This window comes from Pelodiscus sinensis, chromosome 5, assembly GCF_052426305.1.
Source record: "Pelodiscus sinensis isolate ZL-2025 chromosome 5, ASM5242630v1, whole genome shotgun sequence".
In the NCBI taxonomy this organism is placed as follows: domain Eukaryota; kingdom Metazoa; phylum Chordata; order Testudines; family Trionychidae; genus Pelodiscus; species Pelodiscus sinensis.
The window spans coordinates 47058233-47076286 of NC_143056.1; the positions used below are offsets into that span (position 1 = coordinate 47058233).

The window sequence follows — 18054 nt, forward strand, 5'->3', positions numbered from 1 at the left end:
AAAGAATGCTTTGGCTGCTGAGTTGCCAAAATTCTTCACAATATCTTTGTTAAACGTACTTTTGTGACCTTTACAAGGCCATAAGGACAGACTGCCGTAAGCACTTGCACAAGTTTGCCAGAAAAGGTGGAAATTATTAGTAAAAAATAAAAAATGGATAGAAGTACCTTCTGTATATTTCCAGATTCACCTTTGAATGATTTGCCCTTCAGTTAAATGTCTTTAAAATGGAAAGTCTTTCCAAATGAATAGCAAGCTATCAAAGGTGAATACAAGATAATTCATTTCAAAGCAGTGACAGCTCTTTTAGGAGTTACAGTTAAGACTGCAAAACATTTTTCCTGCAACCTGTTGAACCAAGTTACTAGGAAATTAGAAATGGTGACACCAGCTTTAGAAAACAGACACCATCTTTTTCTCCCACCTATGCCTATGTCTACACAGCAATGTTATTTCAGAATAATGGAAATTATTATGAAATAACTGTGAGCGTCCACACACCTAGCCTGTTATTTTGAAATAATGGGTGTCTTATTCTGAAATCTGTAGCCCTCATTGTACAAGGAATAATGCCTATTCTGAAAAGGCTGTTTTGAAATAGGGTGTGTGTAGACCAGGCAGATGGAGTTATTTCAAAATAAGAAGCCTCCAGCCCTTCCCACAGGTGCCCTGCTGGCTACTCTGGGCACACTCATCACCCTGCAGCCACAGGGGAAAAGGTTTGTGGTTCATGGCAGCCCCTGACAGCCCTGAGCCACATAGCAGCTGCCAGACCAGTGTTTTTGGCCACCATGAGTGACCCTGCTGCTCCCACTGAGCCCTCCATGGCTACAAGGGAGCCAGAAATCAGCTCCCAGGACCTTGCCTGGGGATGGATGAGGCACGTGCTTTCCTGGTCTGGTGTGGAAATCCTGGACCTCACTGAGGTCTAGAGAGAAGAGGCAGAACTCCAGGATCTCTGCACCAGGCCCAGGAATGCAGACATCTATGTCTGGATAGCTGAAAGCTTGGCCACCAAGGGCCACATGTGCACCCAGGTGTGCATGAAGGTCAAGGAGCTAAGGCAGGCCTATGCCAAAGCCAGGGAGTGCAGCTCCTGCTCCGGGGTGGCACCTCAGGCCTATCCATACCACACCCAGCTCCACCATATCCTAGGGGGGGGGGGCAGTCTCTCCTCCCCCCCCCTTGTTGTGGGCTCAGGACTGAAGACATCCATTGTCACCCTCCCAAAGGGCACAGCTGATGAGGAGGAGGAGGAGCCGGACAAGGCCAGAACCAGCTCGATGCCTGCCAGCCAGGAGGTCAAGCTTGCCCTGGAGCCAGCACCCTCCTCTCGGGCATCTTCTGAGGCCAAGGAAGGCCCCTCAGGTGCGTGCCATTACCGTCCCTAGACACACACAGATGGAGGTGGTGGGCAGTGAGGGACAGCTGCGCCCTCCTTGCTCGGCCTTCTCGGCCTGGGGACTGCAGCCTGTGCACCTGGGTTCATGCAGAGCGCCAGTCCTGGGCACACATCCCAGGAGGCAGCAACAAAGGATCCTTGTGCTCTGGCTCACATGGTGTCTGGAGAGGCCTGCCTCACTCCCGACACCTCCTGACACCAGGGTGGGACACCCTCCAGAGCACCCTCCCACCACAAGAAGGAGGCTGGAGACACATACACATGGACACTCCGGAGTGCAGCACATGGCACACAGGCATACCCACACTCTTGAGGCAGCATCCACTCCTGAGGGCAGTGTGGTGAGACACCCTGTCCTCTTCTCCTCCGGCGGCCAGTGATACAAGTCCTCTCCCTGTGGGATGCCGCCACTGCTGGACCTAGTGTGTGCATGGCATGGAAGGAAGGCCAGCCATGCCCCTCTCTTGCCCATACCTTCCCATGTCTGCTTGTCCCCAGGACATAGGGTAGTGAGATTCCCCCCAGGACAAGAAAGGGCCTGCTCTCTAGGCCACAGATGGCTTTGCTTGAAGCATATTGTCTTAATCTGACCCGTGGCCTTTCAGTCTGGGCTCAGAGATGAGGGTTAGGCCTCGTGCACAGTGTCTCCCGGGATGATTGCCCTTCTCTTTGTTCTCCACAGTTGGACCAGCTGCAAGTGGGGAGCGGTCAAAACCTCCTATGCCATACTCTCAACCCTTTGTGACCCGCTGGTGCAGGAGAGTCCACAAAGACCTCCACAGCAAGCATATCACTGCCCTGCAAGCCCTGCAGTGCTTCATGGACTGGAAGGTCCAGAGACTCGAGGAGGACTTCTAGCTGTTCTGCGACACCTGGCGGGAGCTGCTGTAGCAGGGCTGAGGCATCTGCGCAGCCTTCCACCTGGTGGCTGCTCCTGCGCCAGCTCCCGCCTCTCTGGCTTCTCCCCCTAGCCTCCTCCGTAGTTGCCGAGGACCCTGAACAAGAGGCGGTGGGACCACCTGATGCCACTCCCAATCCTGAGCCTCTCCTCCCCCAACCCAGGTTCTTTTCCCTGTCCCTCACCAGTTACATTCACCCCAATAAAAAAAACATAATTTCTTGTTCCAAAACAAAAAGTATAGTTTATTGTTTCTGCAGGGGGGGAGAAGGGAGGCCAGGTAAAGGGAGGGGTGTGGAAGGAAAGGCACAGAGGGGCAATGAACAGGTCCCTTGCGAGGAGGCTCGAGGGTTAGTGTCACTAGAATCTCTCCCTCCGGGCCTCACAGATATGCACAACCCCCTGTTGGTTTTGCTGGATAGCAGCCGTGCGTGGCTGCTCAAAGGCCCTCTGATCCGGTTGGCCTCTGCCCCCCATCCTGGCAGGAATATCTCCCCCTTGCTTTTACAAATATTGTGAAGGACACAACACACTGCCACCACGACATTCTGCTAGCTGAGGTCCAGCCAAGTGAGGAAGTAACAGAACCTCCCCTTGAGATGCCTGACAGGAACCTCAACAACAATACGGGCCCTGCTGAGCCTGGCATTGAAGTGTCCGTTGCTTTGGTCCAGCTGTCCAGTGTAGGGTTTCATTAGCCAGGAGAGCAGAGGGTAGGCAGTGTCCCCTACAGTACAGATCAGCATGTCCACATCCACAACCCGAAAGGTACGGTTGAGGAAAAAAGTGACGTCGTGCAGCTTCTGAAGAGGCTGGAGTTTCAGACGCATACACTGTGTGCTTTCCTTGACCAGCCGACGTGTAGATGTCTGTGAACTGGCCCCGGTGGTTGAGGAAGGCCTGTAGGACCATCAAAAAGTACCCCTTCTGGTTGATGTATTTGGATACCAAACGGGGATATGGGTGCCATCAATAGCCCCCGCCCCTGCTGTTGGGGAAACCCATGGCAGCTAAGCCAGTGACGATGGAGTCCACATTGCCCAGGTTGATGACTCTGTGCAACAGGATGGTGTTGATGGCCCTCACCGCCTGTAAAAGGAGACAAACAGAGAATCACAAGGTTGCCACAGTCCTTGGGAGACCCCCAACCCCAACCCCCTCTACCCCACAGACACCAGAAGCAACCCTGACTTGCCCCAGCTGCCCTCAGGGTTTTGTGAAGGTAGGTCTGAAAAATCTCATGACCACCACCACCACCACCACTCTTTCTTAGGGAACCCCACTCCAGCAGTTCAGTTCACCAACCTCCTGGGACGATAGCACAAGAGCACCATACCTGCATGAGCACAGCCCCAATGATCTATCTCTCCATGCTGAACTGGTTCCCGATGGATCAGTAGCTGTCTGGTGTGGCAAGCTTCCAGGTGGCAATGGCTACCCGTTTCTGGAGGGGGTTGGTGGGTCTCATTGGTGTCTCATCACTGGAGGGCAGGGGCGAGACACCCACACAGCTCCAGAAAAGTGTCCTTCCACATACAGAAATTCTGGAACCACCGCTGGTCATCCCACTGCTCCAGGACGATCCAGTCCCACCAGTCAAAGCTGGTGTCCAGTGGCTAGAAGTGGCAGTGCACGGTGTGCAGGGGAGTGCAGGTGGGGTCAAGCTGCATGAGCAGTGCCCAGAGAGAGGTGAGGAGGGGCCCCACAAAGAGCTGGGGGGCCTATTCCTGCAGGGCCCATAAGGCAGCCCCCAGAAACTGCAGCAGGAGGTGCACTAAGACATATAAGATCTATTAACTGCTCAGGGGTAGGTCTGCCTCTATGGCAGGAGTGCTGAGGTATCTGCAAGGGCAACTACAGCAGGCAAAGAAAAGGCTTTGCTGTCCCTCAAGGAGTTAGGCAAAGGAGAAAAGCCTGAGACATGGCTGTACACAGGGATCCCTTTAAGCTCGAGCCTCAGATAACCTTAGGCAGCAGCTCCAGGAAGTGAGTGCTGTCCTGATGCCCTGCCTGAAGTGTTTCCGGGTGGTCTTACATGCGATTCAGTGTCCAATGGGTGTGGATGCTCTATTTTGAAATAGCTCAGGGTATGTCTACACTACCCCCCTAGTTCGAAATAGGGGGGTAATGTATGCATACCGAACCTGCTAATGAAGCCTGGGATTTGAATTTCCCGGGCTTCATTAGCATAAAGCCGGCTCCGCCATTTTTAAAAGCCGGCTAGTGCGAACCCCGTGCCGCGCGGCTACACGCGGCATGGGCTAGATAGTTCGAACTACGTAGTTATTCCGAACTATCTGTACGCCTCATGGAACGAGGTGTACAGATAGATCGGAATAACTACGTAGTTCGAACTATCTAGCCCGTGCCGCGTGTAGCTGCGCGGCACGGGGTTCGCACTAGCCGGCTTTTAAAAATGGCGGAGCCGGCTTTATGCTAATGAAGCCCGGGAAATTCAAATCCCGGGCTTCATTAGCAAGTTCGGTATGCATACATTACCCCCCTAGTTCGAACTAGGGGGGTAATGTAGACATACCCCCAGTGCTATTTTGATGGGCATTTGCTGTGTAGATGTGCTATTTTGAAATAAGCTATTTGGGAGTATTTCCTCTGAAATAGCTTATTCTGAAGTAAGTGTGCTATGTAGACATGCCTTAGCTGTGCACAACTTGTCACCTCTTTCAACAAATGAGCCTAGACCAAATTGTTGCCAAGGTTCTGAAATAATTTATGGCCTATTGTTATGATATGAGTTACCTGTTTCATTTAGCTAGAAGTTGGTAGAGCGCGCTCATGTGACTAGTCTATAATGTTTATCGTTATTGAGAACTTCCTAGGTTAAAAAACTATTTTGCTGAGCAAGGCAGTTTTTCCTGACTTGATTGCAGTGTAAAGTAGTTTGATAAGGGTTACTGTGACTGTCCCATTTAACATCCTTTGCCTTTCTGCCTGTGTTCTTCCCATTAATAGGCATGAGTTTTCAGGTGCCTGGTATCAATTTCTGATGCTGTATTGACTGTCTGGGCTCTGTGCATCAATTTATAGTGCACACTTAGGCTGTGTCCAGACTCAGGGGGTTTTTCGGGAAAAGTAGCCTTTTCCCGAAAAAACTTCCCCTGCGTCCAGACTCAAGCCACGTACTTTCGAAATTATTTCGAAAGAACGCGGCTTTTCTTTCGATGACGGTAAACCTCGTTTCACGAGGAAGAACGCCTTCTTTCGAAAGTTCCTCTTTCTAAAGAAGGCGTTCTTCAATGTAAATAGGGCTTCCTCGAAAGAGAGCATCCAGACTCGCTGGGTGCTCTCTTTCGAAAAAGCGGATTGCTCTTTCGAAAGATCCGCCTGCAGTCTAGACGCGATCTTTCGAAAGAGGCTCTTTCGAAAGAAGCCTGCAGTCTAGACATAGCCCTAGGGCCCTACCCGATTCACTGCCCATTTTGGTCAATTTTACAGCCAGAGGGTTTTTTAATTGGTCAGTTTCACTATTTCAGCTGTGTAGAGTGGAAATTTCAGGATATTGTAACCCTAAGGGTCTCAAAGCCCAAAAGGTGATAATGGGAGGGTTGCAAAGCTGTTGGGGTATGTCTACACTAGAAAGTTAGTTCGAACTAACGGACGTTAGTTCGAACTAACTTTCCTATGCGCTACACTAGCGCTCCGCTAGTTCGAATTTGAATCGAACTAGCGGAGCGCTTAGTTCGAACTAGGTAAACCTCATTTTACGAGGACTAACGCCTAGTTCGAACTAGCTAGTTCGAACTAAGGGCTGTGTAGCCCTTTAGTTCGAACTAGTGGGAGGCTAGCCCTCCCCAGGTTTCCCTGGTGGCCACTCTGGCCAACACCAGGGAAACTCTATGCCCCCCTCCCGGCCCCGGACCCCTTAAAGGGGCACGGGCTGGCTACGGTGCCCGTGCCAGGTGCAAGCCTGCCAGCACCCAGCTAGCAGACCCTGCACCTGGCACGGCACAGAGCCACCCACCCGATGCCCCCCAGCCCACCCCCTCTTGCCGGGACCAGGCTGGCGGCTCCCGGGAGCTTCCCCTGGACTGCAAGAGGCGGGCACCTTCCTGGGCTAGTGCGGACATCGTGGACCTCGTCCACGATCTCCGCACTAGGCACAGGAAAGTGGCCGTCTAGGGCAGGAGAGCTGCCAGCCTGGCCACCCAGGACCAGGTGTGCATGAAAATCAAGGGGGTCCACTGAGACCCCCGACACTGAGCCCTGAGCTTACAATGGCCGTCCTGGGTCAGACCAAAGGTCCATCTAGCCCAGTAGCCTGTCTGCCAACAGCGGCCAACCCTAGGGACCCTGGAGGGGATGGACCGAAGACAATGACCAAGCCATTTGTCTCGTGCCATCCCTCTCCAGCCTTCCACAAACTTTGGGCAGGGATACCACTCCTACCCTCTGGCTAATAGGACTCCATGGACCCAACCTCCATCACTTGATCTCACTTCCCTTTAAACTCTGTTCTAGTTGTAGCCTTCACAGCCTCCTGCAGCAAGGAGTTCCACAGGTTAACTATTTGCTTTGTCAACAACAACAACTTTCTGTTACTACTTTGAAGCCTGCTACCCATTCCTTTCCTTTGGTGTCCTCTAGTCCTTCTTTATGGGAACTCATGAAGAACTTTTCTGAATGCACCCTCTCCACCCAACCCCTGCTTTTAGAGACCTCTATCCTGTCCCCCCTCCGTCTCCTCTTTTCTAAGCTGAACAGTCCCAGTCTCTGTAGCCTCTCTTCATCTGGGACCTGTTCCCAACCCCTGATCATGTTAATTGCCCTCCCCTCTCCCAGCCTTTCTCTTCCCCTCTCCCACCTCCTTTTCCCAGTCTCCCCCAGTTTTTTTCAATAAAGACAGAGTCAATGTTGGAAGAAACGTTATCTTTATTTTGTACATCAATAAGAAGGGGGGCTAGGGAAGGGCAAGTGGAAGGAGGTGAGGGAGGAATGGGGTACGAGCCCCCGATGGGGAGGACTGGGCTGGCTCTGCGGGCTTCTGGGGGTGGAAGCTCTCCTGCAGCCCCCCAATTACTCCCTCTCCCCAGATGGCAGCCTGCGGCAAGTGCAGCCGGGCTGATGGCCGAGTGGTGTGATGTGCCCAGTGTGGGCACTCAGGGCACTCCAAGCCAGAACTTCTTTGCAAGCGGGGCACCCCTTAGAACTGTGTGTCCGGGGTGGGGGTCGGGACCCTTTAAGCGACGCCCTCGGCTAGCCTGAGACAGTATCTCCATGCTCTAAGTCCTCCTTTTATGCCCTGCCGGCACTGCTTCCAGCCATCATTAAGCCCTGTTCAGAGTCCACTCAATGTGGACTTACTAGTTCGAACTAGCAAAACGCTAGTTCGAACTAGTTTTTAGTTCTAGATGCGTTAGTTCGAACTAGCTTAGTTCGAATTAACTAATTCGAACTAAGTTAGTTCGAACTAGCGCTGTAGTGTAGACGTACCCTTGTAGAGTTGCTGACAAAGCTGGACAGCAGTCCTTGAGCTTCTTGAAGTAGTAGTAGGCATCCCAACCAGGCATCCTCAGCCAGTGGTGGATTAATGCAAGGGTGCTCTAAGAGCTGCGGGAGGTGGAAGCACAGCACCTAGGTGTCCCAAACTGCAGTCAGATCCATGTGGGGCAGAAGCCCCAAGCCCAGCTCAGAAGCTGCTGCAATGGGGAAGTGAGGGTGGTACACTGCACTGCCTGTGGAGGTAGGTCTGATCTCCCTATCCAGGGTGGCTGTGCTGGGGAAGAACAAGTCTTGTCCCTCCACAGCTCAGCCCTGACTACTAGCTAGTAGAAGGCTCTGTTTCTGTGCTCTCAGAAACATGGGGAAATTGGATTTCACAGAGAAGGGCTTAATTTTCATGGCCCGTGTCTTGTTTTTCACAGCCATGAAAAGGGCCAAATTTATACTTCATATTACTTGTGCTGTTTCACTTCATACTAATGTGCTGTTAAAGAAATTTTCATTTCCCAAGCATGTGTGACTAGGCAAAGATACACATTTCATCCATGTTCTCACAGATGGAGATGAACCCTATGAATGGGTGCTTTGCTGTATTATAGGAATTTGTCTTTACATGTCATTATATGGAGATATCCAGTAATAAAATTCAAGAACAGTTTGTGGCAGAAAAAGCCATATTGTGCATGTTTGAGCAATTTGTTCATGGGCCAGAAGTATGTTTGCTAGAGCTGGTAAAAACTAGGAATTTCTATCCTATGAGAAACTCTGACATTTTAAAATTCCCCTGTGTCTTAAATCAGTCCCAAACAATCAGAATTTCCCTTTAAAACAAAATTTCTGGAAAAAAAAATTTCAGTAATACTGAAGCAACCTTATTAAAGTCCTTCATTTTGACTTTATCACTTCAACTATTCTGGTCTGTTCAAGTTGAAATGTTAAAAGAGTAAAGAAGCCTTTTGACCTTGTAGTAATGAAATGTTTCAATAATTTTTCACCGGCAATTTCAGCAGAATCAAAATGTTCCCGTTTACTTTCTATATTGACAAAACAGCTTTTTCCAACAGAAAATAGTTCCACTGGAAATGGTCCAATCAGCTCTAATATTTACAGAAAGAAATAGCCAGAGCTGGTCAGAATTATGCTGCTCTGGTTCAGGGGCGCAGAGATCCGGTCCAACAGTTCATTCATTAGCAGTGCACGCTCCAGCTCAGCACTTCTGTTTGTGGCAGACAAGATGGGGTATAGTTCTTACATCCTGGTAGCCCTGTTAATCTCAGTGCCCAATACCACCAGTGTGAACAGTCAGGATAGTTCACTAATGTATGCTGCGGTCCTCACTCCAGAAGTGAATGAGATAAATTGCTGTTCACCAATTATGGCCATTTGCGTCCTAAATCTGCTTGTTACGCTGACATTTGCACTCCCAGAAGAGAGTTGCATTTCACAAAACTGCTCCTAAATTGTGATCAGTGACTCTGTTTACCTGCAATGTTTTCAGACAGTACAGTTTACAGAGCCTAAGCACTATTTAGAGCTTTTAAAATAACGTGAGAAAAAAATCATCCTGTACTAGCAGCAATATTTAACCATTACTAGAAATAATCTAACTAGAGGATGGATTTGTAGACCTGTACTTTGGAATCATGACATGGCCTAGAGGTTCCTCCAGCTGACCTTACAGGCATGTGATGCGATGTACTAGGCTCTGATATCCCTGCTGGAGGGCTTTCTGCACCCTACCCAGCAACAGGAGCAGAAGAGAGGTCCTCCAAGCAGAATAGAGTGGCAGCCTCTGCTGCTGGAGCTGAAGTACCCCAGGAGTATGCTCTGCTGTTGCAGGGCAGCTTCCCATGCCTCTTGCTGTGCTTCCAGCAGTGCTATGCTGCTGCTGGGCCAGCAGCCTCACCAACTCCTTCATTACCCCTTGTATACAGGGGTGATTTGGGATCCCACTCCTGGTACCAATGTAAAGGACTCTGCCCTTTTTGAGAGGGTCCCTCAGGGGCCAAGGGGAGTCTTTTAGTCTCTCTACCTGGCTGTCTGCAGGAGAGGAAGTGTCCAATATGTGGCCTGGGACCAGGCTTCTTCTTGCCCCGTTGTGGCTGCTGGCAGTTGTGGGGGACCGAGGCCTGCCCACCCCTCTAGGTCCCGGCCCAAGGACCCTATAAGTATCAGTTACCTGCTAAGTCTCAAAGAGGTCAGTTGCTGTGACATTCCCTGGGCCACTTCCCCAGGAAGCTGCTCTGTCCAGCCTTTTGTCTTGGGCCTTGTGGGCAAGTCCTCCCTGTCCAGGGTTCTGCAAAGGGTTGCTGTGGGCTTACCATCTAGTCTTCAGCCACTGGATCTGGTTCTGACCATGTCTGAAGTCCAGTTCCCACTTGGAGCTGTCCAGAGTGCTGCTGTTCTCCCAGGGTGTGTCTAGACTACATGCCTCCTTCGACGGAGGCATGTAGATTAGCCAGATCGGAAGAGGGAAATGAAGCCGCGATTAAAATAATCGCGGCTTCATTTAAATTTAAATGGCTGCCCCGATCTGCCGATCAGCTGTTTGTCGGCAGATCGGGGGAGTCTGGACGCGATGCCCCGACAAAGAAGCCTTTCTTCATCGACACAGGTAAGCCTCGTGAAACCAGGTTTACCTGTGTCGATGAAGAAAGGCTTCTTTGTCGGGGCATCGCGTCCAGACTCCCCCGATCTGCCGACAAACAGCTGATCGGCAGATCGGGGCAGCCATTTAAATTTAAATGAAGCCGCGATTATTTTAATCGCGGCTTCATTTCCCTCTTCCGATCTGGCTAATCTACATGCCTCCGTCGAAGGAGGCATGTAGTCTAGACACACCCCCAGTGAGCTCTGAGGTTCACCTTGGTCAAGCTCCAGGAAAGAACTGGCAGGCCCTGCCCCTGCACCCTGACTGGCTGCAGCAGAGGCTGCCACTCTGTTCTGCTTGGAGGACCTCTCTTCTGCTCCTGTTGCTGGGCAGGGTTCAGTAAGGCCTCCAGCCTCCAGCAGGGATATCAGAGCCTAGCCCACCCCATCGCAGGGCATGCCTACACTAGGAAACTACTTCAAAATAACTAAAATCAATTTAATAACTCCTGAAATAACAAAATCAAAATAGTGTGTCCCCACTATGGGGAAGCCTCAAAATTAGTCATAAGAACACTGTGTTAATGCAGAAGCGCTACTGCGACTTAGAGCCCTAGGACGCACTGGGGAGTAATTAGTTTGAATTACTCTGGGGAGTCGTTATTTTCAAATAGCAGCACTAGAGCATCCAGACTAATGCTATTCTGAAATAACTATTTTGAAATTAGCATTATTTCCTGAGGAAAGCAGGAGTACAGATTTTGAAATAAGCAGCCCATTATTTTGAAATAATGGGCGTTGTCATATGGATGCTGCACTTATTCATTCAACGTAAGGGGGGTTATTTCTAAATAAAGCCCTACTATAGACCATGGCTAGGAACAGTATTGGACTCTAGGAGGAGCCGAGTTCTTTGTTGTACAGTGAGTTACACTGTTGTAAGGCTTTAAAAGGAAAATAAATCGAAAACTGAGGAGATCTTTCCAGCTCTGAAAACTGGAGCTGGACTCTGCATGGTGACAAAAAAAGATACTTTAAACATAAAACATTTTTCTGGAATAATATTTCTTTATAATTATCTTTATTTACACAGCTGTTAAACACTTCAGTAGATTTTTATACAAAAAAATCAATGTAACTAATGTTAAGATCAGTACACAAGCCATTAAAAAAAGAAATGCAATTAAGGTGGAAAAATATGTTCTGGGTCTTGGACTATCTAGGTCCACCTGCTTGCCTTCTTCCCATTTTGTACAGAATTTAATTTTAGTGCTCAAGACAGCTAGAGAGCCCTGGAAAATACAGCATTCTCCTTATCCTCAAAAGAAATATACTATAATTCAGTGACCATGCAATCTTTCCTACACTGCTTGGGAATGTGCCCACACTTGACATGAAGTGTTTGTCCTGTAAGTGAGAGGCTGAACTATTATATGGCCCGATTTTTTTAGTTCTCTGCTGAGGCTTCCAGTAAAAGATCAGTGGCAAATATACTGGTGGCTCTTGTGATGTCATCTTCAACTTAGGAGGAAATGGACTGTTACCATCATCTCATTTCATATAGATGCCCACAGAAGCCATTAGGTGCAATGACTTTGAGTCATTGCTAATCTGGGGCTGGATTTTTACCGGTAAACTAGCATTTAAAAAGCTCTGTATTCCATGAACAGCTCTATATATCTTCTGAGACTCCATAATAGTTTTCCAAGAACCAGACGGTAGTTAGCCCCTGTGTAGCTGTGTAGGGGTTCAAGAAACTTCTCTCCTTTCCTTGTTCCACCTTCCCAGGACTAGCCACATCCATAAACCACACAGTGCATTGCTTATGTAGAAGCCCTTATCCCGTAAATCCTATAGGCCTTGATGAGGTCCAGTATAGACATAAATGGGTCTATTTGCCCACTTACTGCCTTCCTGGGGTGGGGGAAGGAGAAAGAATAAAATGAGGAATAACTGGCATCCTGGGTCCATCTATCTGCTTCCTGATGTGGGGCTTGTTACCTGCTCCTGGTATAGTTTAGATTAGAGCAGTGGTTTTCAATGGATCCTGGGTGTCCACATTCTATGTCTAAGATTTCCAAAGGGATCTGCACCGCCATTTGAAATGTATGGGTTGTAAAGGAAATAAAGTTTGAAAATGACTAATTTAGAAGTAAATCATTACCAGCAAGGTGGGAGCAGAGAAGAAATTGTGATTCAGGTGCATCAATGAGGCTCAGTGCCTCCAATTTGCTATTCCTGAGTTATTGCCAGAAATCACAATCTAGCACTATCACTACCAGATAAAGAGTATTCCTTGTTGATGAATTTACATGATAAACTAGCTCTTTCTGTGCTATGGTTATGAATGGGTAAATAATATGCAATTTTTTTACCTAAATGCATATTGGCAGATCTTACATATTTATGCACTAGACTATAGAAGCTCTAAACAGACTCCTATCTGTGATGCCAATTCTCATACAGTATTTTCAGATAATGTTAAAGCCTAATTTATGAAGAGAAATAAAGGAAATTCAGAGTTCTGGCTGAAGACACATTTTAATTCAGCTCTTCTACTAAGGTACTGTCAGATTTCTCAAGCACTTTTCCATGCCACATTACTAAACCTCATTCTCCACAGCATTATCCCAGTTTTATGCTAGTACGAGTCCACTAGTTCATTGACATCATCTGGTTTTCCATTCAGTTACAACAGTTTCTTATGGGCCCGAATTCTAATACGAAGGCACAATGGAGTGAAATTCTGCTTTAACTCTTTACTTTCTTAGCATGTGATCCAGTCTTATTACATTGCCTGAGTATGGTCATAGAAGTTTAATACAACATTTATTTTCATAGCAATATTGTTGAAGCAATTATCTTCCAAATTGGATGCAGTTAAGAACCATAATGCCCAAGGGTTAGCAATAGACCATTTTTGTAAATCCATTTGTTTAAGGTTTCCCCCATGTGTGCTCTCTGAACACATTGTTAACCTCATCAAGCAGTTAAACACTTACACAGCACTGCAAAGTTTCAGATCTTTGCCAAGTGCTTCAAGCCTTCTTTCTCTATGGATGTTCTGTAAACTTGACATGGGAAGGCAGTAAAGAAGGGAATAAAAATGTAGAGCCAAATTCTTAGCTAGTGTAAATCAGCGTATTTCATTGAAGTCAATGGATATATGCCAACTTACAATAGTTGAGGGTCTGTCCTTAACTTTAAAACTCCCCTATCATTCAATATTCATTTTCTTTCACAGGATTATCTAAGTCTTTCATCACTCTTATTTTCTGCTACTACTCCTTTGTCCTTTTAAAAAGAAGTCAATAAGCTTATTTAAAAGAATATGAGATAATGACAGCTATTTGGCAATATTGAATGTTGGGTTTGCTTCAGTCAGTGTATGTCTCTTCTGTGAATGGGAATAGCTTATTATAGGAAAATAGATTACTGATCTATTGGTGATCTTACTGGCATATGATTGTATATGCTTATATTGGATAACATTCACTAAAAACCCTAGGCCTGATTCACTGCTGTGTTATTATGATTTTACACTAATGTTGTACAAAGTTTAAAGCCAAAGCAGTGATGAAATAGCCCCCCCCTTTTTTTAGGTGAGGCACCTAAAATGTAACTGCAATTCACAGGCTAATTCTAGGTGAATTCTTGATGGCTACTGAGATTAGAAGAACAAGTGAAGTGATGGGCTATAATGGTATCATACAAGTGAAAATGTAAGAAATGACTGCTAGGGTCAAAAACAGGCACCTGGAACTAGAACTGACCTGCTCCAGCATGTACATTAATTAAGTGAAATAAAAGCTTTTCCTGAATGCTTGGAGAACATAAAGATTAGTGCAGTGCCAAATCCTTGCACAGACCATGTTAGCAAAAGCTGCTGTTGGCACAAAGGAAAGACAGAGGATATTGTGGTTGCAGCTGCAATACAGCTGCCACACACAAACAAATTAAAATCCTCTGAGGGCCAAAAAACACAATAAACTGTGACATAAATTAAGTGAATAAACATTTTTTCTCCATAGTCCAAGAACACTTGTTTAGGGGTTTTGAAAGCATCCGAGCATTGCCCAGCTGCACACAGGGCCTGTACACTCCAAAGAAGCTTAAGAGCCAGTTTTGGCTGTTAAAATAGCATATGCTCACTCTCCTGATGACAGTGTATAAATATGTTGTTTTCCTTCTATTTGTATCCGTATTTCAAGGCTTCTGATCACACACATGGAAATTGTTGTAAAGTGACTATTGCACTATGTAGTGACATGACAACTTGGTTTGCAAAGTAACTTGTATTAATAGAGCAGCTAGGATTTGCTACAAGAAGCGTTGATCATGTGAAACTCCGGCACCCAGCCTGCCCCTGTTGCAAGTTTGCATGAGTTGCTTATGCTGATTTACAAAACCATTCACAGGCGGGCCCAAGCTACCTTTCTGAGTTTCTCTATCCTCTTCTGGTCAATTGAGGTCAACTGATACAGGTTTCTGTGCATCTTCAATACCGAAATGTGTCACTTTGGGTGGTCGCTCTTTCAGCTATTGTGCACGTGGGGCTTGTTTCCTATTGACATTAGCAGCATCACTACCTTCCCTATGTTTAAAGTCTGCACTGAAGATTCATTTGCTTTCATTGACCATTAGTTGGTTGAATAATTATGAATTTTGTTTTTTATTTTAAACATTGCTGTGAAGTGTTTTGAAACGCATTTACATGGTGAAGCATTAAAAAGTATAGTTTCAGCCTTCCGCCTGTCATTTTATTTTTGTTTCCGTTTATAGATACAATCAGCCAAAGATACAGCAACACAGAATATACACTGGAATTGTTCAAGTGCAGATAGACTATATTCCTCTAATGTAAGAATGCTGTAGACCTGAACCCAGGATGGCTCTATAAGGCAAGCCTTTTGAGAAGTATAGTCAATAAAACAAAACCATTAGTCTTTAAAGTGCTACATTGTCCTGTATTTTAAATCAAACATACAATATTTAATCAGCTGAAATAGCTGTCAGTCTGCCCTATACAGGGGAACTTTAGTCTATCAGAAAACAGCCTATTCATAGAAGAGGAAAGAGGATTTTAAATAACTAATGTTGCTATTTTATTATTAGTTATTAAGTGCTGGTGTTGTACTGAAGAGGACACATTCCCTTCCTGCAGGAGCTTACCTGAGCTGTTTAGCCACACATTGGTTAGTGACTGGCTGAAGAACAGAAAAATTCCCTTTTAGAAAGACTACTGCAATGTATCCAATTGAACAACAGGACAGTGGTTCAGTATCTCCTTCTAAAACAAGTTCCATTGGACAAAAATGATTGCAGAAAGGTTAGTCACCATTAAAAGCATGCAAAGTTAAAGAGAAGTCATAATAAGAGAATATTGCCACAGGGAAACACTCTCTTTCTCACTGGGAAATATTCTCAATAAATGCCTCCTTCACCTCAGATTTAATTTAGCACCAGAAATCCAACCCTGCCCCCCTCCCCACCCCAGGATGTTCCCCATTCATGTCATTGTGTATAGCCATTGCTTTTTGATACATAAGATTGTGGAACTGCTCTCATATTAATCCAGTAAATAAGACAGGATGAATGAGCCTAACTGGCTTTCCTGGCTTTTGGATTATAAGTGAGAACCTTCTCACATTGCATTATTACAGTAGTAAGTATGTTAAATTGATACTAGGAGATGAAATTATAAAGTTTTTTTTAAGTAGGTAGCCACTGCAAAAACAGCTCGGCTGAGTTTAGAGCTATATGGGAAGAGCTTACTAAATTCCTAAAGAACAGAGCTGATGTGCTAAGGCATTAATTTACTGAGTTCAAAGTACACAGCATGGCAAAGGAAGAGAAAGTGTGGAGAGGGGAGGAAGATAAATATCCATTTATTTGTTTTTAATTGTTACATGTGTTTTCTTCTCCCACCTCTTTCTGTCCAATCAGTTTATTATTTGTTTGTCTGGCACTGATCATGAAGTCAATAGATGTTCATGTCTGCATGAGAAGAGTCAGGTCTATATTCTAGGATAGTTTTATACCTCCAAAGATCAAACTTTAGCCTGCATTGCCCACTTGCTCCTCCCCAGCAAAGCCCAAGTGATGGTATAGCTGTGAGCTGGCCGACGTATCCATTAGGCACAGTAGGCATAGTGCCTAGGGCCCACGATACTTTTAGAGGCCCACGAAAATGTTTTAATTTCTTTTAAAATCAGAAGAAAAAAATGAACTTTTAGGGTCGAAGAAAATGTTTTAATTTTTTTCTCACATCAGAAAAAAATGAAACTTTTAGGGCCCACGAAAATCTATTAAATGTTGCCTAAAACAAACAAAAAAAAATGTTGAAGTATTTAAAGTTATATCAAAACTAATTTTTAATATTTTTTTTATGGAGAAAGGGTCCCATGAAGGCAAAAGTGCCTAGGGCCCACAAAAGTCATAATGCGGCCCTGGCTGTGAGTCAATACAGCATGTGCTCCAAAGTCCAAAAATGAAGAGAATATTTCAGAAGATATTGAGTAGTGAGTACATGCATGAATGTTAACCAAGCACTAATTAGTTCACACGTGTTAATCATCTGACTTCTGAGCAACTGTAGGGCTCTACAATTGGGGACATCCTTGTAGTGAAGTGCAACTGTCAGGCCTATAGGAGAGAAATTGACTTTGCATGTCCTGTATGCTAGCACAAATTCTAATAAAACCATTATCTAAAAATCACACACTTTTTGCATTTTATTTCCTTTTTTAATTGTTTTAGTTTTTGACAGAAAGCTGTATGAGAAACTTCAGTCATTCTTGGATCAGTGATATGATCTCCTGCAAGGACACGTGTAAGTTGCTACATAACATTATATCCATGGGTCCCCAGGTATCTAACACCACTGATAAGCCTTTAATTTTAAAAGTGCATATGGAACTTTTGACTACACGAGTCATAGCTTTTTTTTTTTCATTAGGAATCATGACCATTTAAATTATCTTTAAAAATGCACCAAGGTGTTAGGTTCAAATCCTTCTGCCAACCAAGTCAAAGGCAAATGTAAAATTGACTCCAGTGGTGCAGGATCAGGCCTTGAGTCCATTATGGACCACCTGTCATTCAAATGTTATTTTAATATTTATTTAGCATTTTTGCAGCATTTTATAGAGAACACTGTACAAACATTAACTAATGAGTCCTCACAGCACCCATGGGAGGTAGGAAGGTTAGTTTATTTCTATTTCATAGGCAGGGAAACAGAGCCAGGGAAGTAGCATGAGTTGTTCAAGGCTACACAGTGAATTAGTGACTTAGGTCTGCTGTGCATTTCAATCCTGCACCTCTGGATCCTGCAGGTTTTCCTTTTGGCAGTGAGGCTGTGTTTCAATATTCAAGCAATGAAAACTTCAGACAGTTTGCATTCTTGCCATTTAAAAAAGCAGCTGAATAGACTGGCTTTGAAATGGCTAAGATAAACACATCTAAATATTCTCTCCTTACTCAAACTACATGTGTAACGCTTTAGCTCATAAAATATATAGTAGACAGACTACCCAGCCTCTGATTATAACACCACTAAAGAAGATATCTTCTCTAATTTTGTTCGATCTACTTATAACACACACACACACACACACACACACACACACACACATATAAACTTACACTAGGACTGTAAGATTGTTCCTTACATCCATGCAACTTTGGATTGACTTCAGTGGGCCCA

General features: G+C 45.7%; 1 protein-coding gene across 2 annotated transcripts in view; it reads left to right on the plus strand.

Moving 5' to 3' along the window:
- Nucleotides 1–2506, plus strand: part of LOC149524312 (uncharacterized) — a 48863-nt gene extending 46357 nt beyond the window's left edge. For both annotated transcript variants that reach the window (XR_016349625.1, XM_089778442.1), the window contains 2 exons: nt 1233–1368; nt 2085–2506. Coding sequence is in view for 1 of the 2 variants with exons in the window: in XM_089778442.1 (XP_089634568.1) it covers nt 1233–1368; nt 2085–2260 (312 nt within the window). In the remaining variant the exon portion in view is untranslated. The remainder of the gene's footprint in view (nt 1–1232; nt 1369–2084) is intronic.
- Nucleotides 2507–18054: the final 15548 nt, after the last annotated feature.